The following is a 23422-nucleotide window of genomic DNA, read 5'->3' on the forward strand; positions in this document are numbered from 1 at the left end:
GAAATGTGAGTAACGTTAACTCACACTGTTGTCATTTTTAAGAATCACAGCATCTTTGGGGAACGCCAGACTTTGGTGAAGCTGCAGAGGTGTAGTGAAGGGACTTGGGGATGTAAAACCATTTTTCTCGTGGTGGAAGAGAAGTCCTGGAACTTTGCTGTTAGCACAACAGGGATGAAACTGAGAGGAGTGGAGAAGGGCTAGGTAGACAGGGGAGGTGGGAAGAGAAGAGAGCAGGTGGCAGGTAGAGCTGAGCATCCCAGGCCTGGCTCCAGACAGAACTGTGCTATCCTAGCCTCACCTGACTAAAGTTGCCAGGCCAGGTGTCCATTCCTCCTGTTGGCTGAATCCCAGTAGAGCTTATGATGTTCCCAGTCTCGGTGTACTACTGGCTGAATCCTGTAGAGCTTGTGATGGAGTCTGGGAGGTCGGAGGCCCATTGTCCACCCAGGCTGCTGCTTCAGGAGTTCTGATCTATGGGCTGGAAGGCTTTTTCACTGGAGGAGTCTGTTGGGATGAAGAGTTAGGGTCATACAAGAGATTTTTTAAAACATCAGCTTTGAAAAGAGAGTTAGTCATAGTTGGAAAAATGTGTAATTTATAAGCAATAAAAAGGAATTCCTCTCCCTAATTCTGCCAGTCCGAGATATCTACTGTTATAATTCTTAAAATACAGTACTTACGATAAAGAGTAGAGAGTAATGAACACAGCTGTACTCGCCACCCAGTTTTAGAAGGAAATGTTTCAAATCCCTGTACTGTTGAGTCCCTGTTGTGCCCATTCCCCCGTGTGTGCCTGCCTTCCTAGATAAACCCACAGGTGTATGTAACCCTAAACAGTGTACCATGTTGTTTTATATAATTAAACCTCATATGCACAGCATAGTACTCTTATTCTTCTACACAGACTGTTTCTGAGATGCATCCGAGTTGATATATGTAACTCTGGACCATTCATTTGTACTGTGTAGAAGTCTGTCTTATGAAAACATTGTTTCTACAGCATTAATGACTGTATAATAATCTGCTGTACAGGTGCGCTATAGTTTATTTAATCTTTTCCTATTAGCCATTAGGTTACTTCTAGTTTTTCTCTAAAAAGGGTTAACATTCTTCCTGCTTAATTTTTATACATAGCCATTATTTCCTTAGAACAGAAATACCAAGTTAATGGTTATACACATATTTTTAAGATTAAAAAATTTTTTTTTTTGCTGCAGTTATTTTGAAAGAAAGGCTATTAATCCATTTCCTTCTTTATTTCAGTCTCTGTTTCAATTGCCTGAATTCCGAAGACTTGTCCTCAGCTATAGTCTACCACAGAACGTACTTGAAAATTGTCCAAGTCACACGGTAAATTGTTGAGGAGTCTTCACTGTTCAGCCCCTTTCATCCCAAAGGCCTTTAGATTTTGGTTAAAGCTGGTGACTGTGATGTCCTCTGGCTTCAGCAACATTTGTTTCCGTTTCCTGATGATCCCTTTTATTTCTTTGTGACAAGAAATAAGGATTTACAAAAATGTGAAGTTAAGCAGGAATAAAATGAGAAAAATAGTTCTAAGAAAGCAACGGGTCACTGTGGTGGCCTCAGCTTCTCTGCCACTGGGCCTCCTTCAGGCTCCTTCAGCCACTTGCGCTGAGACATGCAGAGTGGATGACGTGACGCGGGAGGCCTGGAGCGTCATAGAAGAGCCTTCAGCTCATTCTTGCCAAAGGGGGTAGCCTCCTGCCCAGATCAGCCCTGCCCCGCCAAGATTTCTCCTCGTGGTGCTGTTCCCAGCAGGAGGGCGGGCAGCGGCTTTAGGGAGGGAACACTTCTGCTTTCGGACAGTGTGCGGCCTCTGGCTTCTGTCAGTACACAGGTAGTCTTGAGTTTAGGGCAGTCCCCACCACAGCCCTTATCAGAATGCCTGTAACAATTTGAGACCTGACTCTGATCTAGATCTTCCTAAATGTAAATTAGGGAGTGATTGTTAACAACTTTTCTCTTTACGCGTCCTAATTTTCCAAATACGAGGTTATAAGAGTACATGTGGCCATCTTTCCTGCAGGAAAAGAGAAATATCGTGTTTATGCAGGAGCTTCAATATTTGTTTGCCCTGATGATGGGATCAAATCGCAAGTTTGTCGACCCTTCAGCAGCCCTGGACCTCTTGAAGGGAGCCTTCCGATCACCTGAGGAGCAGCAGGTACAGGAAGCCTCTAGTCCTGGAGCTGGCAGTGGTGCCTTGTGACCATCACTGTGACGCTGCTTTGTCTCAGCTGTAGAATAAGCTGTGACCGTGACGGTGTAGGACTTTAGTGCCTGCTTTTGCCCTTTATAACGCTTAAGGAACAGGTGGTAAAAAGAAGGTACGTGCGTGTGTGTGTTGTGTAGAGGAGGCTGGCAGTGCTAAAGGAAAGAAGTAGTAGAAAGAAGAGAGTGTTCCAGGGACTGTTGAATTAGAAAGGAGGAGTGTGGAAGATACCTCAGTGAATCACGGCAAAGGGTCACCGGGGAAAAGAAAGTCCGTCCTTTTTCTGCACCTTTGTCTTGGAATGGCCCAGATCGAAATCCTAATTTTAAAACTGTCTAAACCCGAGTTCAGTAGCTTTTCTGAGCAGTCTTTCTTTTCTAGTCTCAAGTCTATTCCTTTCCCTATCTCCTATTAAAATCAAAACTAGCACTGTTCATACAATTACTTTTTTTTCCCCTCTGTTTGTCTAAAGGTCTTACAGTTCTACAGAATTCTCAAAACATTCCAAAATGTTTCCTTTCTCCCTACAGATCTCCTATTCTAGAAGACTACAGTCTGTTCTTTGAACCTTTCTAAAAGGCCTAGCTGGAAGTGTTTGATAGTTTGTTACAAATAGATGTGGCTGGAAGGGGCAGCGTTCCATTTCCTCCTAGTCAGAGATCCCCTAGCGCACCTTGTGTGCTGTCTGCAGCCTTGGGCTCCAGTGTTCCTTGTATCTTCATGATATTTGGACCTGAACAAGGAATCTTGCACAGTAATAGAGCCTTACTCATTGGTGGGGTGAGGGCAGAGTTTCATTTGCCCGCATACAGTGTCGAGTCTAACTCTTCTGCACTTTGTGCCTCTCTTACAGCAAGATGTGAGTGAGTTCACACACAAGCTCCTGGATTGGCTGGAGGACGCCTTCCAGCTAGCTGTTAATGTTAAGTGAGTGTGGCGGATTTGTGCATTCTCCTCATAGCGGTTCACTGAGAATGATGTTACAGGAGATTATTCTTCTCAAGTAGAAATGACTGATTTTTACCAAACCCCATGGGGTAACCACTCACAGTTGTCATTGTTTATCCCCCTTCCCTTTCGTTTTCCCCTCTATAGATAATCACATTAACCTGTAACTTTTTACTAAAAGGGCCATAGCTATTAACTTTTAAAAGTCAACACCTGTGCTGTAAAATGTATTGAAAGGTCAAATCAATCCTTGATGTGAGAATGGAGGTGTAATATGAATACGTTGAATTTAATTGTTTCAATCACTGACAGAAGTAAAATTCAAGGCAAAGAATATAAATACCTCTTACCAAATATAGATGCAGAGGTATTTGTTTCCTAAGCTTTTTTTTTTTAACTCTAGATGGAAGAAGTATGTATCATAAAACAGCTTTCCAATACATTTAAGAAGGGATTATAGAAATAAACTTTTCTTTCCATTTCCTTGTGCCACAAGGAAAACTTTTTCATTTGAAAAACTGCACAAGAGGGCTCATTCTTGCTTTTATACAACTTCTATACCTTATACACTTCTGCCACTGGATATGGATGTTATCTGTTGAATGTACACACATACATGTATTTGCATGTATGACTTCCTTACCAGACTTTCAGCTCCTTAAGACCAGCAATCGTGCCTGTTGCCTTTGTGTCTCCAGAATTTAGTACAGTGCTGGGCATATACTTGATCAGTGTGTTTTTGAACTAAACTTGTTCAGTGAGTAACTAATCCTTTACTTTAGACCATACCTGGCTCTTAATGAAAATGTTTTACTTTTGCTTTTGAATGATTGTTTGATTTAGTATATTGCTTACCTCATCCAAATGATACAGAATTGTTTCCTTGTTTTAAAAGTAGCAATCCCAGGAACAAATCTGAAAATCCAATGGTGCAGCTGTTCTATGGTACTTTCCTCACTGAAGGGATTCGTGAAGGTAAATCCTCTGCTCTAAATGTTAATTCTCGACTTGTGACCACATGTGTATTTACTGTGAAGAGGCTTGAGAGTCAGACAAGTGCAGGTCTGAATACTAGTTCTGCCTCTTTGGTGTGTGTGACCATGGACAAGCTCCATGATCCTAGATCATGTATCCTCAGTCTCTTCATCTGCAAAATGGGCACAGTGTTTGTTGCAGAGATGTTATATTGAATTGTATAATATTGCCCAGCCCAAACCTGGTATTAATATCAGATGTACACTGATATTTATCAGTTTTCTCTGTTTTTTTCAGACATAATATCTAAACTCAAAGTTCCGTTGAGTCAGACTGCCAAAAAATGTGTATCTCTTCTAGTGGCTTACCTAGCTGTGCATTGGACACGTGGCCAGCCATTCCCCATCTAACCCTTGTCGTCTTTTACCCTTCTGATAGGCTCCTTAAAACAATCTAATCCACTGTCACTTCCCCAAAACAGCATTTCTTACTGTCATATACAACTAGCCAAGTGTTCAAATACCCTATTTGTTTTATAATTGTTTGTGTATATAAATAAATAATTTTATGTATGTAAAGATACGTGCACTTCCCTATGTGTATACTTTTTTACCATTTGTGTTAATCAGGATCAAATGTGGTTCATTTGTGACTGGTTGATATATGTCTTTTCAGTTTTTTCCAGAATCTGCAGACTATCCCATCCTCCCATTCTTTCTTCCTTGAAATACATTTTTTTTTTAAAGAAATTAGGTTATTCTCTTATGTTCTCTACAGTCTAAAGTTTTGCTGCTCACTTATCTGTGATATAGTTTAACATATTCCTCTCTGCTCATCATTTCATACATTGATAGTTGGATCTAGAATTTGGCCAGATTCAGGTAAGGCTTTTTAAGTAGTCGAGACTAATCTGTAGATGGCAGGACAGCCTTTGATTAGGAGGCATGTTACCTCTGGTTGTCTTTCTTTTTTGTGAGGTTAGCAGTTGTCAGTGATCTGTGAATGGATCCACTGGTTCATCAAGACCATGTATACTTCTAACCTGTTTTCAGCAAATTGCTGAATTAAGATGATACTGTTTCTGTGGTGCCAGGAAAAAAGCTTTAGAAAGCAGTAGTGATGCCTTTAAAAAAGCAATCTGTCTCTTTGCCTAGGAAAGCCCTTTTGTAACAATGAGACCTTCGGCCAGTATCCCCTTCAGGTAAACGGTTATCGTAACTTAGACGAATGTTTAGAAGGGGCCATGGTGGAGGGTGACATTGAGCTGCTTCCTTCCGATCATTCAGTGAAGTACGGACAAGAGGTGAGTTGGATATTTTTGCTTTTGCCAGTGACAAAGCCAGTTAAATAAGACTGAGCTTTTGGGCAGACTGTTTTCACGTCATGTATTAAATAACTTCTTACACTTAGCAGGATTTGTACTAGCCTGAAGTGTCTTTATGAGTTGATAAGAGTAGTGAGTCTTAGTATTTGATAATTAAATTCTTGTAATTTGAGTTAATCATATAAAGGTTGTATGCTGCCTCTGATGTTTTAAGTATGATCAAGTTTCTCTCTTTCTGTTGAAGCCTACCTGTACCTGAGTAGGGAGAACCCACTGCCTCCATATTTTCGGAGGGTAAAAGTACAGTGATTAATTCCTATGGTATGCCATTTAGAATATCTTCCCTATTATAGTATTTACTGTTCTCAATTGTAAATTCTGCCTTTGCTTTAAATTTTTTTTAATTTAAGATTGATTTATTTGTTTTTGTGGGTTGTAAAGAAAGGGGGAAGGTGAAGGACGAGTAAGGGTAATTAATATCTTAACATTCCCATTGGGTTAAGAATTAGTGAGTTATATTGTAGCATAATTGCCAGCACCACACAGCTTGAATTACTCTCCTTTCATCATACATTTTGAAACAGAATTGTGCTTTTTATGAGTCCAGTCCAGTAATTACTTACAAGAGGAAGAAAATCTTTCTTGAATTTAACGGGGAGCCTGACATGAGCCGTGTCAAAGTACATTAGCTGTAGAGCAGTGTTAGAACCGGGAGAGAACTGTTGCCTCCCTGGCTTTCCAAGGAGCGTGTTGATTCCTGATTGGGAGACGTAACATCTGTGCCATCTGTACAGAGCTGACGCATGCTCTTACAAAAGAGAAAGAGCGTTTATTCACAACTTGGACCTCTGGAGACTTTTATTCAAGACTCGGACCTCTCTATTAGAAAACATAGAAAATAGGGCCTGTTTAGATTTAGCTCTGAGGAGGTCAGGCAGACTGTCTGGTTCACCTCATGCCGACAAGGCTATGTGGAGGGAATATAGCTATGTGCACCTTTGGTAAAGGGAACATGTTAAAGTTACTGGTATGAACCTCTGCCACACAGGTGAATTGAACAGAAATGCCTTTCCTGGTGTAGTCTTTCCTCATCTATGATCAGTGACAGTTGAGATATATATATATTTTTTATAACTCAGTACTTTCTTTTCTTGAAACTCAAGGTAACTTAATAGGTTGATTTGTTGAAGTCCTTTGTGATATCCATAAATTCTTGGAATTCAGAGATTTTTTTCAGAACCCTCAGAATCATGAGGCTGTTTCAATTTTCGTCTTTAGTAGTAAAGGGGATTCAAACTGTGTGTGAATAAGTAGTATAGAGGACGTGTACACGTATTAGTCTTTTTAGACAATTTCTGATTGGTTGGGCTAGCTATTTTCTCCAGGTTTTAAGCCTCTTAAATGCTGATGATGTAGTGAATGATATGTAGATTTTTGGTACAGGTCATATATTTAAAGGTCAGTATTTCTGACGATGATAGTTGAATTAAAATGTTGTTCACTGGCTTGTCAGTTTGGAGTCTTGAGGAGTGTTTAACCATATTCTGTAAGAAGGCATGATTCTGTATGGGCATTTTTACTATTTGGGATTAAAAAGAAGTTTCAGTATGAGTTTGATTTGAATATAAATTCTATACCAAAAGAGAGTCTAATGAGAGAGAGTTTAAATCTGGCTATTGCTGTTTCCTAAACTTAACTTTTCGCTCCTGTTATTTCTACTCTTGATTTAGCGTTGGTTTACAAAGCTACCTCCAGTGTTGACCTTTGAACTCTCAAGATTTGAGTTCAATCAATCCCTGGGTCAGCCAGAGAAAATTCACAATAAGCTTGAATTTCCTCAGATCATTTATATGGACAGGTGAGTTCTGTGGTTGACTGTCTTCTTGATGTGCTGTGGCAGAAGTCAGCTTGTACTAAGTGTAATGTCCGTAGTACTCTCCTGGAGGTCTTGATAATATGCAAATTTGGATTCAGTGGATCTAGGTGGGGGCCCAAGAGTTTGCATTTCTAAGAAGTTCTTAGGGTGATGCTATTTTCTGATCTCTGGACCACAATTTGAGTAGTTAGGCTTTAGGTGAAAGCTCTGCTCTCTGTGATGATGAACAGTATGTGGAATAGCTGCTGTGTATTTCTTTCTCATCTGAATACTATTTGTATTCCTGAAAAAAATACTAGACAGACTGACATAATTTTAAGTCTGTTTTATCAACATATAGTTTACATACAAAGAAATGTTACCATACTTAAGTGTCCAGCCAATGAATTTTGATGACTATATGCAGTCAAGTAACCACTACCGCAGTCAAGATACAGAATATTTCCATCGCCCATGCCCCTTTATAGTCAGTCCCTTCCCTCTACCCTCAGGCTGCCACTGACTTATTCTCTGGCCCTCTAGTTTTGTCATTTATAAAGTGTTACAATTAGGGGCATTAATATTCATTATGCACCCTGTTGTGGTCTTTCACTTAGAATAATGTTTTTGGAATTTATATGTGTTGTTGCATGTATCAGTGATTTCTTTCTTAATATTGAGTAGTATTATATTGTATGATGTACCACAATGTTTTTTCCATTAACTAATTTAGGGACATTTCAGATGTATCCAGTTTTAGGCTATTATGAATATGAATTTTCATATAAAAGTTTTGGTGTGGCTTTTAGTGCTTCTGGGTAAGATACCTGGGAGTGAGATTCCTGGTTATTGTATGAAAAGTATTTTTTTAACTTTATAAGAAATTTCTAAACTGTTCTCTAAAGTGGCTATATAATTTTGTGTTCCTATCAGCAGTGTATGAAAGCTACATTTGCTAAGTTCTCACCAGTATTTGGAATTATCAGCCTTTTAAATTTTAGCCATTCTGTTGGGTTTATTGGGGCTTTTCTTGGTGGCTCAGATGGTAAAGAATCCACCTGCAATGTGAGAGACCTGGATTTAGTCCCTGGGTTGGGAAGATCCCCTGGAGAAGGGAATGGCTAGCACCCACTCCAGTATTCTGGCCTGGAGAACTCTTACGCACAGAGGAGCCTGGCGGGCTAGCCCATGGGGTGGCACAGAGTCAGACATGACTGAGCGACTTTCATTTTCACTGTTCATTGGGTTTATAGGAATACCGTTATTTTTCTTTTGACTTGTATTTCCATGATAATGACACTGAGCATCTTTTTGTGTGCTTAATTAATGGTCATTTAGATATTTTCTTAGGGGAGGTATCTCTTGCCCACTTTTTAGTTTGGTTGATTGTGTTCATACTGAGTTGTAAGAGTTCTTTATATATTTTAGATATGAATCTAAATCTGTCTTTGTTTGTCTCTTCTATTTCTTTACTAGTGTTTTTAGAAGAGCAGGAGTTTTTAGTTTTGATGAAGTCTAATATATCAGTTGCCCTTTCATAGTTTGTGCTTTTTGTATTCTAATTAAGAAATCTTCCAACCCAGGGTCACAAAGTTCTTTGATATTTTTTTCTAGAAACTTTGTGACCTTTACTCTTACGTTCATGTCTGTGACCATTTAGAGTTTATTTTCATATATGGTATGAGGTAAGGGGATATTTTTGCAGGAGGTGGTAAGGCGGCATGTGGTTATCCAGTTATTTCAGCATCATTTGTTTAAACAGCTCCCTTTTCTCCACTGAATTACCTTGATACTTTTAAAAAAAATTAGTTGGACTTAAATTTGTGGGTCTTTTTCTGGAGGTTTTATTCTGTCTGTGGTGTAATCTTATGCCGGTGCGCACACTATTAACTACTGTGATTTTATTATAAATCTTGACATCAGATAGTATGAATCTCCTGCTGTGTTACTGTTTTGTTTTTGTTTTTTAATATTTTGGCTATTCTCAGTTCATTTCTATTTAAGTATTAAAATCATCTTGTCAAAACCCCTGGTAGCTCCTGGGATTCTAATTGGGACTGTGTTGAATGTATAGATCAATTTGGGGAAATTGACATTTTAGCAGTTTTTAGTCCTCTAGTTCCATGAGCATGGTATAGCTTCATTTATTCAACTCTTTGTTAATTTCTCTCAGCAATGATTTATAATTTTTTTGTGTACATCTGGTTATTTATTCCTAATTAATTTTTGCCTTTGATGTTATATGGCCTTGGAAAAAAAATTTACTTTTCATTTGTCCTTTACAGATATATGGAAATGCAATAGATTTTTTTCCTCTTTCTTTTTTAATTGACTTTGTGTCTTTTGGCATTACTAATAAATTCAGTTATCAGTTCTGATGCATTTTGTAGATTCCTTGAGATTTCCTATGTACATGATCCTGTTATCTGCAAATGAAGGCAGTTTCACTTCCTCTTCTATCTATATGAATTTTATTTCTTTTTTTTACCTTATTGCACTGACTATGCCTCCAGTAAAAACATTGAATAGAAGAGGCAAGAGTGGTTCTTGGATTGTTCCTGATCTTAGAGGGGAAGACTTTTTTTAGTCTTTCATCGTTAAATATGATGTTAGCTCTGTATTTTCATAGAGCTAACATAGAACTAACCCTGTGTCTGATTAAGGCAGTTTCCTTGTATCCAAAGTTTGCTGAAACTTTATGTTATTAATGTTTTTAAATATAAATTGTGTTTGTGGGATTATTATTTGCTTAGGTATATGTATAGGAGCAAAGAACTTGTTCGAAGTAAGCGAGAGTGTATTCGAAAACTCAAAGAAGAAATAAAAATTCTGCAGCAAAAACTGGAAAGGTGAGTTGTAGACATCTTTGTACTTAGAATGGGGTATTAAAATTGGATAATTTGCCTTTATCTAAAAATTAATTCAGAGTTTAAGTATTAACTAATATATTTTATAAAATGGATAAGGAAAATGTGAAACAGTCTTTAAGATGGGCAGTGGTGGTCCCAGGACACCTTTGACCCAAGTCACATGGTGAGTTATTGACAGTGTACTGAAGGGAAGCCAAGTTCTGATTTCATAGCTCTTTACTTTTTCTGCTTTCCTTGCCATCGTGTTCACAGACACAGGAGAGGTAACTATCACAAAACTCTAATCCCTCTGTCTTGAGAAAGCAGTCTTTTAAGTGCCTGGGAAAGGTAAAACAAGTCAGCAGCGCTGACTCAAAGAGAGTGCTTGTATTTTTGACACATACGAAGTCCTTTCTCCTGTGGAGAAGTCATTGTTCATGTGTTCTTGCTGACTGCTTTTGTGAAGTCACCCTATGACTTCCTAAGAAGGAATCAGTGTAACGTCTCTCTAGTCAGAGACTATTAATTTAGTCTTTAGGAAGGAGAGTCCATACAGTGTCAGTGGCTTTTTTTTTTTTGGCCTTTATCTACTTACTATTTTTGCTGCTACCACTATGCTACCTCTGACTGCTTCATTGCTGGCTCAGTAATTTCCCTGAGAGGCAAACCCTGCTATACCAGCCTGAGAAAGACCCTGCACCTATGGGTGCCACTTCCCAGCTCCCTCCCTCTCACTTAGGAAGAATTTACCCAAGAGTTGTTAGGATCCATCATCTCATTGTCTTAATATAGACTTTAGCTGAAAATTGAGTCCTCAGATACTCTTGGAAGTGATTTACAGGACTTTATACCTATAGCAATATTTTACTTTAAAGGTTTGAGTGATACTCTATAAGATTGGAAAGTTATAATTGTTTTCATACAACATACCTGGTATATCTGAGGTATTTTAACTGAAAAATACTCAATTTGCCAGTAACCAGCTAGGCATTCTGACTTATTTAGATTTTAAATAGCATACAGGAGTATTTTCTGTAGTATGAATATGACTTTCTTTTTAAAATAAAGTGACTTAAATTTTTGGATAATTTTACTTGAGTAATTATTTTTGAAAAATTGCTTCTCTGTGTGTGACATAGTTCTGGGAATCTTTGCAAGGAACTTGTTAATGGATACCATTAGGTAATAGAACTGAGGTGGGAATGGATGGTTTTTATGGTTTGTTTTATCCTTTCTTGAATTTGAGTTTTCTTACCAGGTATGTGTATTACTTTTATTATTTAAAAAGAAAAGTTCACCATTTCTTCTGTAAAAGTATCTTGATATAAAATTAAAAATAAGATTTCTTGTGCACAGTGTAGACGTCTTTTTTGAAACCACTTTCATTCTAATTCTACTGAATTAATACATTGTATGAAGTAGTTGGTCTAAAGGAATTCATTAGAAGAACAGGAAAATGATGATGTCATAGAAATGAAGATAAGTTTCTCAAAGAAGATTTGTTCCTGAAATTTTGTATAAGTATCATGTTAAAATACAACAAACCTGGGAAGAGTTACGTATGTAAAATGATGGCTTAAAACCTTATGACAGATTATCAGTGCTGCAGTTCTACTAGAAAGAGGTTTCCTTTGGTCCAAGGCAGTCATGTATTAATAAATTCTTTCAATAAACAGTGCTTAAGAAGACATTTACCATGTCTGTGGGATAGACAAGGAGTTCAGAGATGGGAGATGTTCCTTCAGTGTTAAAGGGAATGACATACTGAAAGAAGACCATGGAGAAAATAGATCTTGAAAGATCAGTCAAGTTTAGATAAGTTGATGGCTGAAAGTAAGCCAAAGATACAGATCTAAGGACTAGAAACAGTTATTTAAAGTTCCTCTAGCTTTATATATTTAACATCCTTTTCTTTGCAAGCCAAAACTCTCTGTGGCAGGCAAATCCACAGGAGAAATCATTCTGTTTCTCTTTTAAATTAGAGAGGATGAAGTGTCTTTGCTACATATCCTCTAACGTGGTTGATTTTGAGTTGCATTATATTTTACTTTTCATTTCATAATGTCCTTTTTGATATAGAAACAGAAAATTTTACTTCTCCGTAGTTCTGTGGCTGTTTCTTTCACTTTATTCAGAGAAGAAAAATGTGAAGTGATTCTCTCCTTTTGTAAATGGAATCCCAAAATTATAGTTTACCTGTACCTGTGAGTCAACTTATGTACCATTTAGACTCTCTACTGCAGTGAACTGTAGAATTCACTAAAGTAAGTCTCTTTTCTTAGGGTAACATGTGCTAGTAATGGCAGAACATTGGGTATTACTAAAATAATTAGTTATTTTGATTACATATTGAAGACATTTATTATTTACTGATTCCTAAGAAATCTTCAGTAATTTATGCCTGGCCTTCTCTGTTAAATGAGTATGTGAATCATAGTGTACGTAGGACTTAAACTCTGACCATTGTCAACACCTACTTCCCATTTCCAGCTTTCTCTCATATTTCCTAATTGCAGATTACTTGATCTAAAATGCAGCAAAGGGAAGAAACCTTGGGTACATTGGATTGGTACAAAAGTGTTTGTGGTTTCAGACCCTGAATTTTAAATCAGTATAACTTGGCTCAAACACATCTTTATTAATCAAAGTAGGAACCATTACAGTCAACACATTTTTGCCAACGAGAAAAAAGTATGCTTATTCCTGTAGCATAAAAATCTGTACCCTGTGATTCGATGAACTCTTGGAAAGCATTTTCTGCATCCTGCTGGTTGTGGAAGCGTTTTCCCTGCAAAATGTTGTTGAGATGCTTGAAGAAGTGGTAGTCAGTTGGCGAGAGGTCAGGTGAATATGACAGATGAGGCAAAACTTTGTAGCCCAGTTTGTTCAGCCTTTGGAGCATTGTTTATGTGGCGTTTGGTTGGGCGTTGTCATGGAGAAGAATTGGGCCCATTCTGTTGACCAGTGCTGGCTGCAGACGTTGCAGTTTTCAGTGCATCTCATCCATTTGCTGAACATACTTCTCAGAGGTAGTGGTTTCACTGGGATTCAGAAAGCTATAGTGGATCAGACCGGCAGCAGACCACCAAACAGTGACCGTGACCTTTTTTGGTGCAAGTTTGGAAAGTGCTTTGGAGCTGCTTCTCTGTCCAGCCACTGAGCTCATTGTCACTGGTTGTCATGTATAATCCACTTTTTGTTGCGCATCACAAACCATAAGAAATGGTTTGTTGTTGTGCAGAATAAGAGAAGATGACACTTGAGAGTGACAAGTTTGTTGATTTTCAGTCAGCTCATGAGGGTACCCAGTTTCTGAGCTTTTTCACCTTTTTAATTTGCTTCAAATGCCAAACAATCACAGAATGGTCAACACTGAGTTCTTGGGCAACTCATCCTGTAGTTGTAAGAGGATCAGCTTCAGTGATCCTCTCAATTGGTCAACTTCTGGTGACCAGCCACTATGTTCTTAATCTTTCAGGCTCTAGGTTCCTTTGCCAAACTTCTAGAACCACCACTGCACTGTACATTCGTTAGAAATTCCTGGGCTAAATGCATTGTTGATGTTGTGAGTTGTCTCAGCTGCGTTATGACCCATTTTGAACTCGAATAAGAAAATAGCGTGAATTTGCTTTCTAGCTAACATCATTTCCATAGTCTAAAACACATATAAAATAAACAAGTAATAAGCCATTAGCAAAAAAAACATAAAGCAAGAAGTGTACATTAAAATGTATAACATAACCACATTTATTTAATATATTCCAACATCAAATGGCAAATTTCAGCAATGCAAAACTGCAGTTACTTTTGCACCAACCTAATAGTTCCAACAGCATTATTTTCAGATTTGAATAATGATGATATATCTCTCTTCCTTTAACAAATAGAGTTTACTTTTATGAGTAGAGCCTGAATGTGATTTGAATTAAGAGAAAGCACCATTGGTGTGACTTTGAATGGGAGCCCACCTGAAATGCTTTCTGTCAAGTATAAAGATTCAGATTGTCATCTGTTTTCACTTTCGTAGTTAGAAAAGTTTTGCTCTGTAGATTAACGTATTAAATATTGTGTAGCCTTTAGGGATAAGCCTTTCCATTGACTCTCCATATACTAATGCAGCGAGCCTGAAAGAACAAGATGCCTTGGCACTAGAGTACCGTTTTCTCTGCCTTGTAGGTATGTGAAGTATGGCTCGGGCCCAGCCCGGTTCCCGCTTCCGGACATGTTGAAATACGTAATTGAATTTGCTAGTACAAGACCTGCCTCTGAGAGCTCTGCATCTCAAAGTGGGGCGTGCATTACAGAGCCACTTTCTTCAGCACACTGCCTGACTTCTGACCTGACATCCAAGGAAAGGTAACAGAAACAAGTTTTAAAATAGTACATATTGGGGATTTCAACTTAATCTGAGCTGTGTGCCATGTTTCCACCCCGATGAACACTCGCCCCGTGAGAGCTCATGGGCCATGAGCTCTTTGTCTTATAGGGAAGGGTTTTGCCACTTAAGTGATTGTTCGTAATTCCCACCCATGCATTCGTCTCACCCAAGGAATAGTTGGGATTATTACAGAGATGTCTTGAACTGTCTGGAACAGTGTTCATTCTCTGCCAGGCCCAACTGGCTTGGAGGTTGCTATAAGCTAACTGCCATGAAAGGCCTTTCCCAGAGGAACAGTCAGCCACTGATTTTCTAAAACATGGCATTCACTCGTCTGCTGAAGGAGTCTGCACGTCTGAGTAAACATCAAGCAAAGGGAAACTTATTTACAAGTAGAAAATTAGAATAAGAGAAAGAACTGGCTAGAAATTGAAGAGGACAACCTCCAGCGGCTTATCCAGCAAAGAGACGGAGAGGCCATGGCCCGCAGGCCTTGATTCTCTTCTGGCTCAGCTGTGTGCAACAGCCTTTGTGGTCTGGAGGAGCCGTTGGGGCCAGCTCGGATCAAATGTGATCTGTGTGTCCTGGCTAGCAAAAACACTAGAGCCTATAGAAGAGTTTAGACTTTTTTATGTTTTTAAAAGAAACCCAATCATTCCTTCGCCGCCCTTGCCGCCCCTCCCACACACACGTGTTACTATTCATTCATTCATGTGTGTGCAGAGTGCCTATTTGGACAGAACATAACAAATGGTAATAGCAGTTATCTCTAGGGGATGGCTCAAGGCACGGGGTGGAGGGAGCGTTCCTTTACTTTTATACTCTACCTATGTGTGTGCGTTTGGATTTTCGTAGACTGTTTTCATGTCCTTTGTAAAATATAAATGATTTTAATTTTTAAAAAGTGGTTTTATCAGTTTTAATAATATGAAATGATACTGACTGATATTAGATTTTAAAGTTGATCTGTGTGTGTGTGTGTGTGTGTGTGTGTGTGTAGTCTTTTTTGAGATTGAGACATCTCCTCTTTTGCTTACACTGGCTTTGTTTTCCCATATGTATAGGTCCTCAGGGAAAAGAGGTTTGCTCCGTTATTTTGTATATGGGAGAGAGGCAAGGAGGAAGGGGAGTGAGAGTTTAAGTCAGAACTGGGAAGTTTATGTTCTTCGGTTTTGGTGTGAAACAGAAACCTAAGTATACTTAGATTCATTTGTATTCCTGCTGATTTGTCTGTGTGCAGTTTTTTTTGGCGGTAATTAGTAGATAAATTAACAGTTACTTTACATCATTATTCTCAGTTTATAACAATGATGTAAAGTGGCTGGCATCCACCTCTCATAGCTGAGGTGTCAGATTCCTTACCCGAGGCTACTACCGTCTCCTTGGGTGTTGAGCTGAGATGTGGTGGAGCTGGAGTTGTCTGCCTGCAAGTTCTGCGCCCTGTGCTTTCCCAGAGTGCCACCTGGTTTGCGTTCCTGCGTGTTGGGTATACAGCTGATGCTGTTTTTCTTCTGTGTATTTTGTTCCTGGATCCACCTGTCCATCTCACTTTGGTCAGTTACATCTTGGGAACACAATAGTTGATCCCTTGACCACTCCACTCCCCATCTCCTCTTTGCCATGTTCCTTCTCATCCTTTCTTCTTGAGAAGAAGGTTCATTGTTACACGTGGTTAGAAAGCAAGTACCATAGACTTGTAAACTATGTGAGGCAGATGTGAGTGTAATCCCTCCCTGTCCTTGACTAGCTGGGTGAACTTGGGAACACTGGTTTATTTCTCTGAATCTTGGGTTTGAAAGTTGGTAAAATAGGATTGGTGATAGTACCTGCCTCATCAGCAAGCTGTGTTAAATGAGATGATGCCTGTAAAGGAAAGGTTTGGCTCAGTAACTTTATAGAGTAAACACTCACAAATCGTAGCTGTGCTTTCCCACAGAGCAGCGTGCTTTACAGAGTGTATTAGTTTAGGCAAAGATGTATTTTGGAAATGGAGGAGAAAATGGCAACCTGCTCCTGTATTCTTGCCAGGGAAACCACGTGGACAGAGGAGCCAGGCAGGCTATAGTCCACGCATGTATGCTAAGTTGCTTCAGTCATATCCGGCCAATTATTTGCGACCATATAGACTGTAGCCTGCCAGGCTCCTCTGTCCATGGGATGCTCCAGGCAGGAATACTGGTGTGGGTTGCCATGCCCTCCTCCAGAGCTGCAGTCCATGAGGTCCCAAAGAGTCGGACATGATTTAGCAACTGAGCACACACACATAGTTTGGAAATTATCATGTGAGCATTTTTTCTTTTTTTAATCTTCCTTCAGTTCAAGTAAAGAGAGCACGTCTCAGGAAGCTGAAGGAACCTTTTCTTCCTCTGAAGATTCTGTACACAAGTCTAAGATGGCAGAGCAGCCACTTACACCTCCCCGTTCTTCCGTGGAAATGCCCGCACACCCAGCTCCTCGAACAGTCACAGATGAGGAGATAAACTTTGTTAAGACCTGCCTGCAGAGGTGGAGGAACGAGATTGAACAGGATATACAAGGTTGGCTCTTTTTGCTTGTCAGAGGGTTACTCTTTGCCTTTTCTGTTTGTGTGAATACATGGAAATTAGGCACCTTGGAGACACGTCCTGTCATTTCCATGTACTCTGTTGAATTTGAGGAATTGTGACCTCTTTGGTACTTTTTGTTCCCTGTGAGATTAGGTCAGACACTTTGCTTTAGTAATATAACCATGAAAGTTCTTCCCTAGATTTCTTCCTCAAACTTTCTGGGAATTCCTGGGTATCTTGGATACACAATGCCACTCCCCTTAGAGAATTTTCTGCGTCTGCTGGATTTCTTTTCCTGTAGCTTATCTGAACTCTGACTTCAGGTGACCCAAACTTAGAATTGCAGTTTCCTGAATTTCCACTTTAAAAATTTTTTCTGCATACAGTATGCTTTATTGACAGTTAAGGAGGCAAAGAATATTTGATTAATGCATGCAGTGTAAAATCATATTATTCAGCATTTTGTTCCTAAAATCCTTTGGCCTTGTCTCGTTTCTTGTCCTCCCCTTCTTTCTCCTTTTATCTAGGAGCAATAAATAAGTAAAGGATACAAATTTAGTTTCCTCCCAAGTTTTTTTTTAGAAATCTTAATGTAGTTATATTAAACTATAAGTCTTTGTAACCTAAAGCACTAGCTTCTTTAAAACTGCCTGCTTCCTTATGGTTCATAGAGAGAAGCTGAAAGGGTGACAACCTCAGGTAGAGAGAACCTGAAAGGGTGGAAACCTCAGGTAGAGAGAAGCTGTAGTCTTTGCGGAGCTAAAGCTGCATGTGTGACATGGGATGAAATCATTATAACTGAGTGTTCTTTTTTTAACAGACTTAAAGAACGGTATTGCAAGCACTACCCAGACTATTGAGCAGATGTACTGTGATCCTCTCCTCCGTCAGGTAGAATGAAAATTGATGGGGAAGTAGTCAAGGCATGTTCTAATGGTGCTAATGGGCAGATACAGACAGAGAAGTTGATGGTTTTCTTTGAAACTGAATGGAAACTTCCCTAAGATATAAGAATTAATTTTGGAAAGAAATATGTATTATTCTGTGTTTTAGGCTGAAAAAGAGCAGTGTATCTTCCTTCTACCACCAACAGGATGTAAAACATATTTGTCCTGAGTCTGCCACATGGTATTTTTTCCATGTATTGGAAAGGTTTGTTGTTAAATATTAATAAAATTTCTCATAAAATGGTAATTAAGCAGTACAGTGGAGAAAACCTGACCAGGGACTGGTTCCCCATCCTTTGCAAAGTACCGTGATCCTTCATGATCCTTTGTTTAGCAGTATGATTTTTTAACCTTTATGTCTCTATTAATTCCAAAAGAGAGGTAGGCAGGGCAGAAATTCTTACTTTCCATATATGTTTTTATTTAGAATAACATTCTGGGCATAGACGGGAAAGAGGCTGCAGTTAGGGGACTGCCCTCCATGGGCTTCTGTGTAAATGCGTGACTGTGGAAGGAGAGCCCTGTTTCTAGGGTTACGGGAAACCATAGTTGTGTTGCATAGCAAGAATGTACCGTGTGAGTCTTGGGTGTTGACCGTTTTCTCTTTTCTATTCTTTAAAAAATTTACCACCGTAAAAACAAGTCAAGGTACTGATTGAATGTAATTTTACTTTACTGACTCGCCTTTCTTTCACCAATACTTAACTTAGCACTTAAGTGTTACTGTTACTTTCTCCATATTGCCAGCAGGGGTGGCGGGGCAGGGGAAGATTTTCAGATTTTGAAACAAACAAGTATGTAGTTAAAAAGGTCTTCACCCCAGATAAGTGGATGATTACCTGCAAGAAGAAATATAAAGACCATGTGACTGATTCATAATGAAATATGCTAACTTAGATTTTAGTTAATAGAAAATTTTATTGATTTTAGTTAATAAAACTTAGTCCTAGAACAGCATAACTTCTACAGGTCCCAGGTGTGGTAAGCATCTTCTCAACATGAGTGGTCATGGTGCTTCTATTTTTAGATAGACTGAGTTTGGAACTGGGGGAATAAATAGGTCTCAGTTATCTTTTGTTTTAGATCTATAATCATAGGAGTTTATAGAGTTGAAAGAGGTCTCAGAGGTCATCTAGTTTAGCCGTCTGATTTTAAAGATTCAGGAATGGAGACATAATTGGGAGATTCCAAGGCTGTGTTTTTTTCAGTTCATCTTGAATCAACAAGATGTTTTGTTGATGTGAACCCTACATCACACACGTGTAAATGGGCAGTTTTCTTCGGTCTTATGGTTGGGTATGCTTCGGAATTTTCGTCACGTAAACTCCTGTCGGTTGGCTTTGCTTTCACCTAACACGGGGAACCCTTTCTGACTTGCAGGTGCCTTACCGCTTGCATGCAGTCCTTGTTCACGAAGGACAGGCGAACGCGGGGCACTACTGGGCCTACGTCTATAATCAGCCGCGACAAGTCTGGCTCAAGTACAACGACATCTCTGTTACCGAGTCTTCCTGGGAAGAACTTGAAAGAGATTCCTATGGGGGCCAGAGAAATGTTAGTGCTTACTGCCTGATGTACATTAACGACAAGCTACCCCACTTCAATGCAGGTAAAAACACTGTAAGCTGAGGCCAGGCTTGGAGAGATTGTGTACTTCTCAGGGAAGGGAACAGTCTTGTAGTTTAAAAAAAAAACAATTAAACTCAGATCTATTAGAAAGTAATGATGTGTTTAAGAAACACAAATAGTATAAAAAAGAAGAAAAAGGAAAAATAAGTTTGCTTTCCTACTTCCTTGAGCCCAACAAGTATCCATTCTTAGGCTCCTAATGTAGTCTTCTAGAAATGTTCTGTGCAGATGCTAGGTTTTATTTATTGATATCTCACCTATACCCCATTTTTTTCCCACCAAATGAGATATTTTTCCATTCTGTTTGGCATCTTTTTCATTGTTTTTCTTAGCAATCTCTCTTTTTATGAATAGAACCAACTTATTCCTATTAACAACTGTAAAATAATTCCATTGCATTGAGTATATATATAATTTATTAAACCAGCCTCCTGTTGATGCTTTTAAGTTGCCTCTAGTTTTTCCCTTTTTTAGTGACATTCTTGTGTGTGTATTTTTTGCACCTTTTGGAGAACAGCCAGATTTTACAAGTGGATTTGCCTCAGCGGTTTCAGACTTCTCATAATACCGCTACTAATGCCTACAGTAATCGTAATTATCGTTTATGCTGGTACTTTCCTCCTTACTGCATGCTTTCAAGCTTTATTTCTCTAATAACTTATTAACTCTAACACGGAGGAGGCAGGGCAGAAATTCTTATCACCCATATTTTCCAGCTGAGGTTCTGTACTTGTCATATAGCCAGTAAATATTTTGGTTCCAGATTCTGTGCTGTTTTCCATGTATATTACACTTTCTTTTTTCTTTCACATCCAAGATCATACAGGGCGTCTTCTTTTAATGTTCAAACTGTACTGTGTTTCATAAGTAAGGAAACATATAAGCATTTTGTCTGGGCGGCAAATGATCTTTCTTGTGTGCTTGGTAGGTAGGGGATGGAGAGAATGCTCACTTCACAGTAACTGATCATCCTAAATGCATGTTTGCAGTGTGAGGGCAGGAACAGCTGCTCGTGGGTGTTTCTGTACAAACGATTGTTCTGGCTGTGGGTGGTATATAGGGGCCTTGTTATAATGGGTATGGCTCATCTATAGAAATAGACAAAAAGTGGGAACTGTCATTTAGTGAAAAGACTAGTTAACAGCAACCAGTATGTGGATGTGCTACTCTTCAGTAGGTTTTTATGATTTGTTTCGGTTGTAGGGTTGGAAATGAGATTGAATATGTCATTGATAGCCTTGCCATTTTTCATCATAACCTTTAGTGAACCCCAGGTATTATTGATCTAACCTTTGTATCCCTTTGCTTTGTGGTAGCACTTGATTATGTGAAACTTTAGGCAGTATAAATGTCTTGGTTTTCACTTTCAACCATCTTGAGATGGATATACTTTGTTATTTAATTCAATTTATTATTATTATTTTTTGACCACTCTATATTGCATGTGAGATCTTATTTCCCTGACCAGGGATCAAACCCATGTCCCCTACAGTGGAAGCTCAGAGCCCCAACCACTGGACCACCAGGGAAGTCCTGGAGATGGATATTCTTATCAGTGATAGGGGCATTGTTTACACTGATAAAACTGTTTATCTTGAATTTTCCATTGAATCTAATGATTTTCTGAATTCCCAAGAAATGTTTGGTTTGTTCTTGCTATTTTGTCCGTGATTGGCCTCTACTCCAAATCCTCTCTTGTTACCATTGATTGATTCATTTAACAAATATTTAATGTCCCTCCCTTCCAATATGCCAGCCACTGTTATTGGGGTACCATGACTATTGGCCTGGTACTGTCAGTACTTCGGACAATGGATGGATTGTGTGTGTATTTTTCATTAAAAGTAAGAAAAAAGACAAAGTGTCTTACTTTCTTTTTTTCTGGAAAGGAGCTTTGGTTTCCTTGAGACCTTTTGCTTGGTGGGACTCTATTTTAACTGTGTCTTTGTTCTTCCCTAGAGGCGGCCCCGAATGAATTAGATCAGATGTCAGAAGTGGAAGCCCTGTCTGTTGAACTTAAGCATTACATTCAGGAAGATAACTGGAGGTTTGAGCAGGAAGTGGAGGAATGGGAAGAAGAGCAGTCTTGCAAAATTCCTCAGATGGAATCTTCCACCAGCTCGGCATCACAGGACTTCTCTCCATCACAAGGTATCTGAGCAGGGCATTTATGCCAGTGACTTGGGGAGTTCACGCTGCACTCCGGTAGCCAGCCCTGTGCACGTCCTCTGAGTGAGCCATGCCATGCTCTGCGCAGTGGGATCAGAGTTGGTGTTGCACAACCTGACAGCCTAGCTTGTGGCTCTAGACAGTCAGTTCTGCTGAGCAGAGGTACCAGCAGAAAGATGAGCAGCTAGCTGCCTGTACTTTCATTCTGTTTAGTGTTTATTTCCCAGGTTGCGGGAGAAACTATGGTAAGATTAATAGGTAGATTTTATGAAAACTGTTCTGTAAAGGTGATCTCCCTAACGGATAGTTGTTTATAGGAAGCCTTTTTGCCATGAAGAAGTACAACATTGCTGCTGCTGCTGCTAAGTCGCTCAGTCGTGTCCGACTCTGTGCGACCCCAGAGACGGCAGCCCACCAGGCTCCCCTGTCCCTGGGATTCTCCAGGCAAGAGCACTGGAGTGGGCTGCCATTTCCTTCTCCAGTGTACGAAAGTGAAAAGTGAAAGTGAAGTCGCTCAGTTGTGTCCGACTCTTAGTGACAACATTGGGAGCACATTAAACTTTACAGAATCATCAGTGACTCCTTGCTGAAGTAGCTGTTTCTTTTAGCCACTAGTTTCTAGGGGAAATTTACATAATTTTTTCAAAAGGTTAGTTAGAAGGTGTGCACATCAAACTTTGTATCCAGTCCTGCTTGCCTTGTACAGTGTTCTAGTGGTTTTATTACCAGATGCTGATTCCTACCTGCTATTCTTTCTCAGAATCTTCAGTAGCCTCTTCCCATGGGGCTCGGTGCCTGTCCTCTGAGCATGCTGTGATCGTGAAGGAGCAGACTGCCCAGGCGATAGCAAACACAGCACATGCCTATGAGAACAGTGGCGTAGAAGCTGCACTGAGTGAGGTGAGAGGGGCCTAGAAGCCCAAAATCAGGAGGGGTGGGCTTTCGGCAATAATTGCCACAGTTTTCTCACATTTCTATTATTCTGTGTCTGCTGCATTTAACCAATCCCTCTTTATTTCTGTTTTTTTCTTACTCTTTCTCTCCATTCTGCTGCCACAGCTTAAGGAAGCTGAACCCAAGAAGCCCATGCCCCCGGAAACAAACCTTGCAGAGCAGTCAGAGCAGCCCCCACAGGCTCGTGACGCAGAGTCTGCTGCCCAGCCTAATGCTGAGGTCTCTGAAGTCGAGATTCCCAGTGTGGGAAGGATTCTGGTTAGATCTGATGCAGATGGATATGATGAGGAGGTACAGAGATGAGTCAGGGTCTAGCTGTCTGTCGTCAGTCTTGTGTTTCCTGCTCATGTGACTGAGCATAGCTGTGTAAGGCGTTCAGCAACAGTGTTTTCTCCTAGACATAGGTGGTGGGCGAGAGGGCCTTAGTCACCATCATACACCGCTGCTGGCAGGTCTCTGCTCAGACCTGTCCTTACGAGGCCACTGTGGAGTCCAGGTGGCTCAGAAAGGTAGAATTTAGTTCCATATGTCATATCCTGAACAAATATTGCCTTTTAAATCAGGAGTCTTTGGTAACATTAGTCCATTGCATTTCCTCCAAATACTAGAATT

At 39.6% G+C, this 23422-nt stretch overlaps 1 protein-coding gene across 7 annotated transcripts in view; it reads left to right on the forward strand.

Annotated features, from left to right (window-relative positions):
- Positions 1-23422, forward strand: part of USP28 (ubiquitin specific peptidase 28) — a 69911-nt gene that overhangs the window by 38880 nt on the left and 7609 nt on the right. For 2 of the 7 annotated variants that reach the window (XM_018059758.1, XM_018059760.1), the window contains exons 6-19: positions 1267-1353; positions 2051-2188; positions 3090-3163; positions 4080-4159; positions 5314-5462; positions 7214-7341; positions 10092-10187; positions 14364-14543; positions 16882-17102; positions 17932-18002; positions 19439-19667; positions 21647-21838; positions 22617-22756; positions 22916-23101. In XM_018059758.1, coding sequence (XP_017915247.1) covers positions 1267-1353; positions 2051-2188; positions 3090-3163; positions 4080-4159; positions 5314-5462; positions 7214-7341; positions 10092-10187; positions 14364-14543; positions 16882-17102; positions 17932-18002; positions 19439-19667; positions 21647-21838; positions 22617-22756; positions 22916-23101 — 1971 coding nt within the window. The remainder of the gene's footprint in view (positions 1-1266; positions 1354-2050; positions 2189-3089; positions 3164-4079; positions 4160-5313; positions 5463-7213; positions 7342-10091; positions 10188-14363; positions 14544-16881; positions 17103-17931; positions 18003-19438; positions 19668-21646; positions 21839-22616; positions 22757-22915; positions 23102-23422) is intronic. The other 5 variants (XM_018059759.1, XM_018059761.1, XM_018059762.1 and 2 more) reach the window with 4 other exon arrangements.

Source organism: Capra hircus, chromosome 15 (assembly GCF_001704415.2).
Source record: "Capra hircus breed San Clemente chromosome 15, ASM170441v1, whole genome shotgun sequence".
In the NCBI taxonomy this organism is placed as follows: domain Eukaryota; kingdom Metazoa; phylum Chordata; class Mammalia; order Artiodactyla; family Bovidae; genus Capra; species Capra hircus.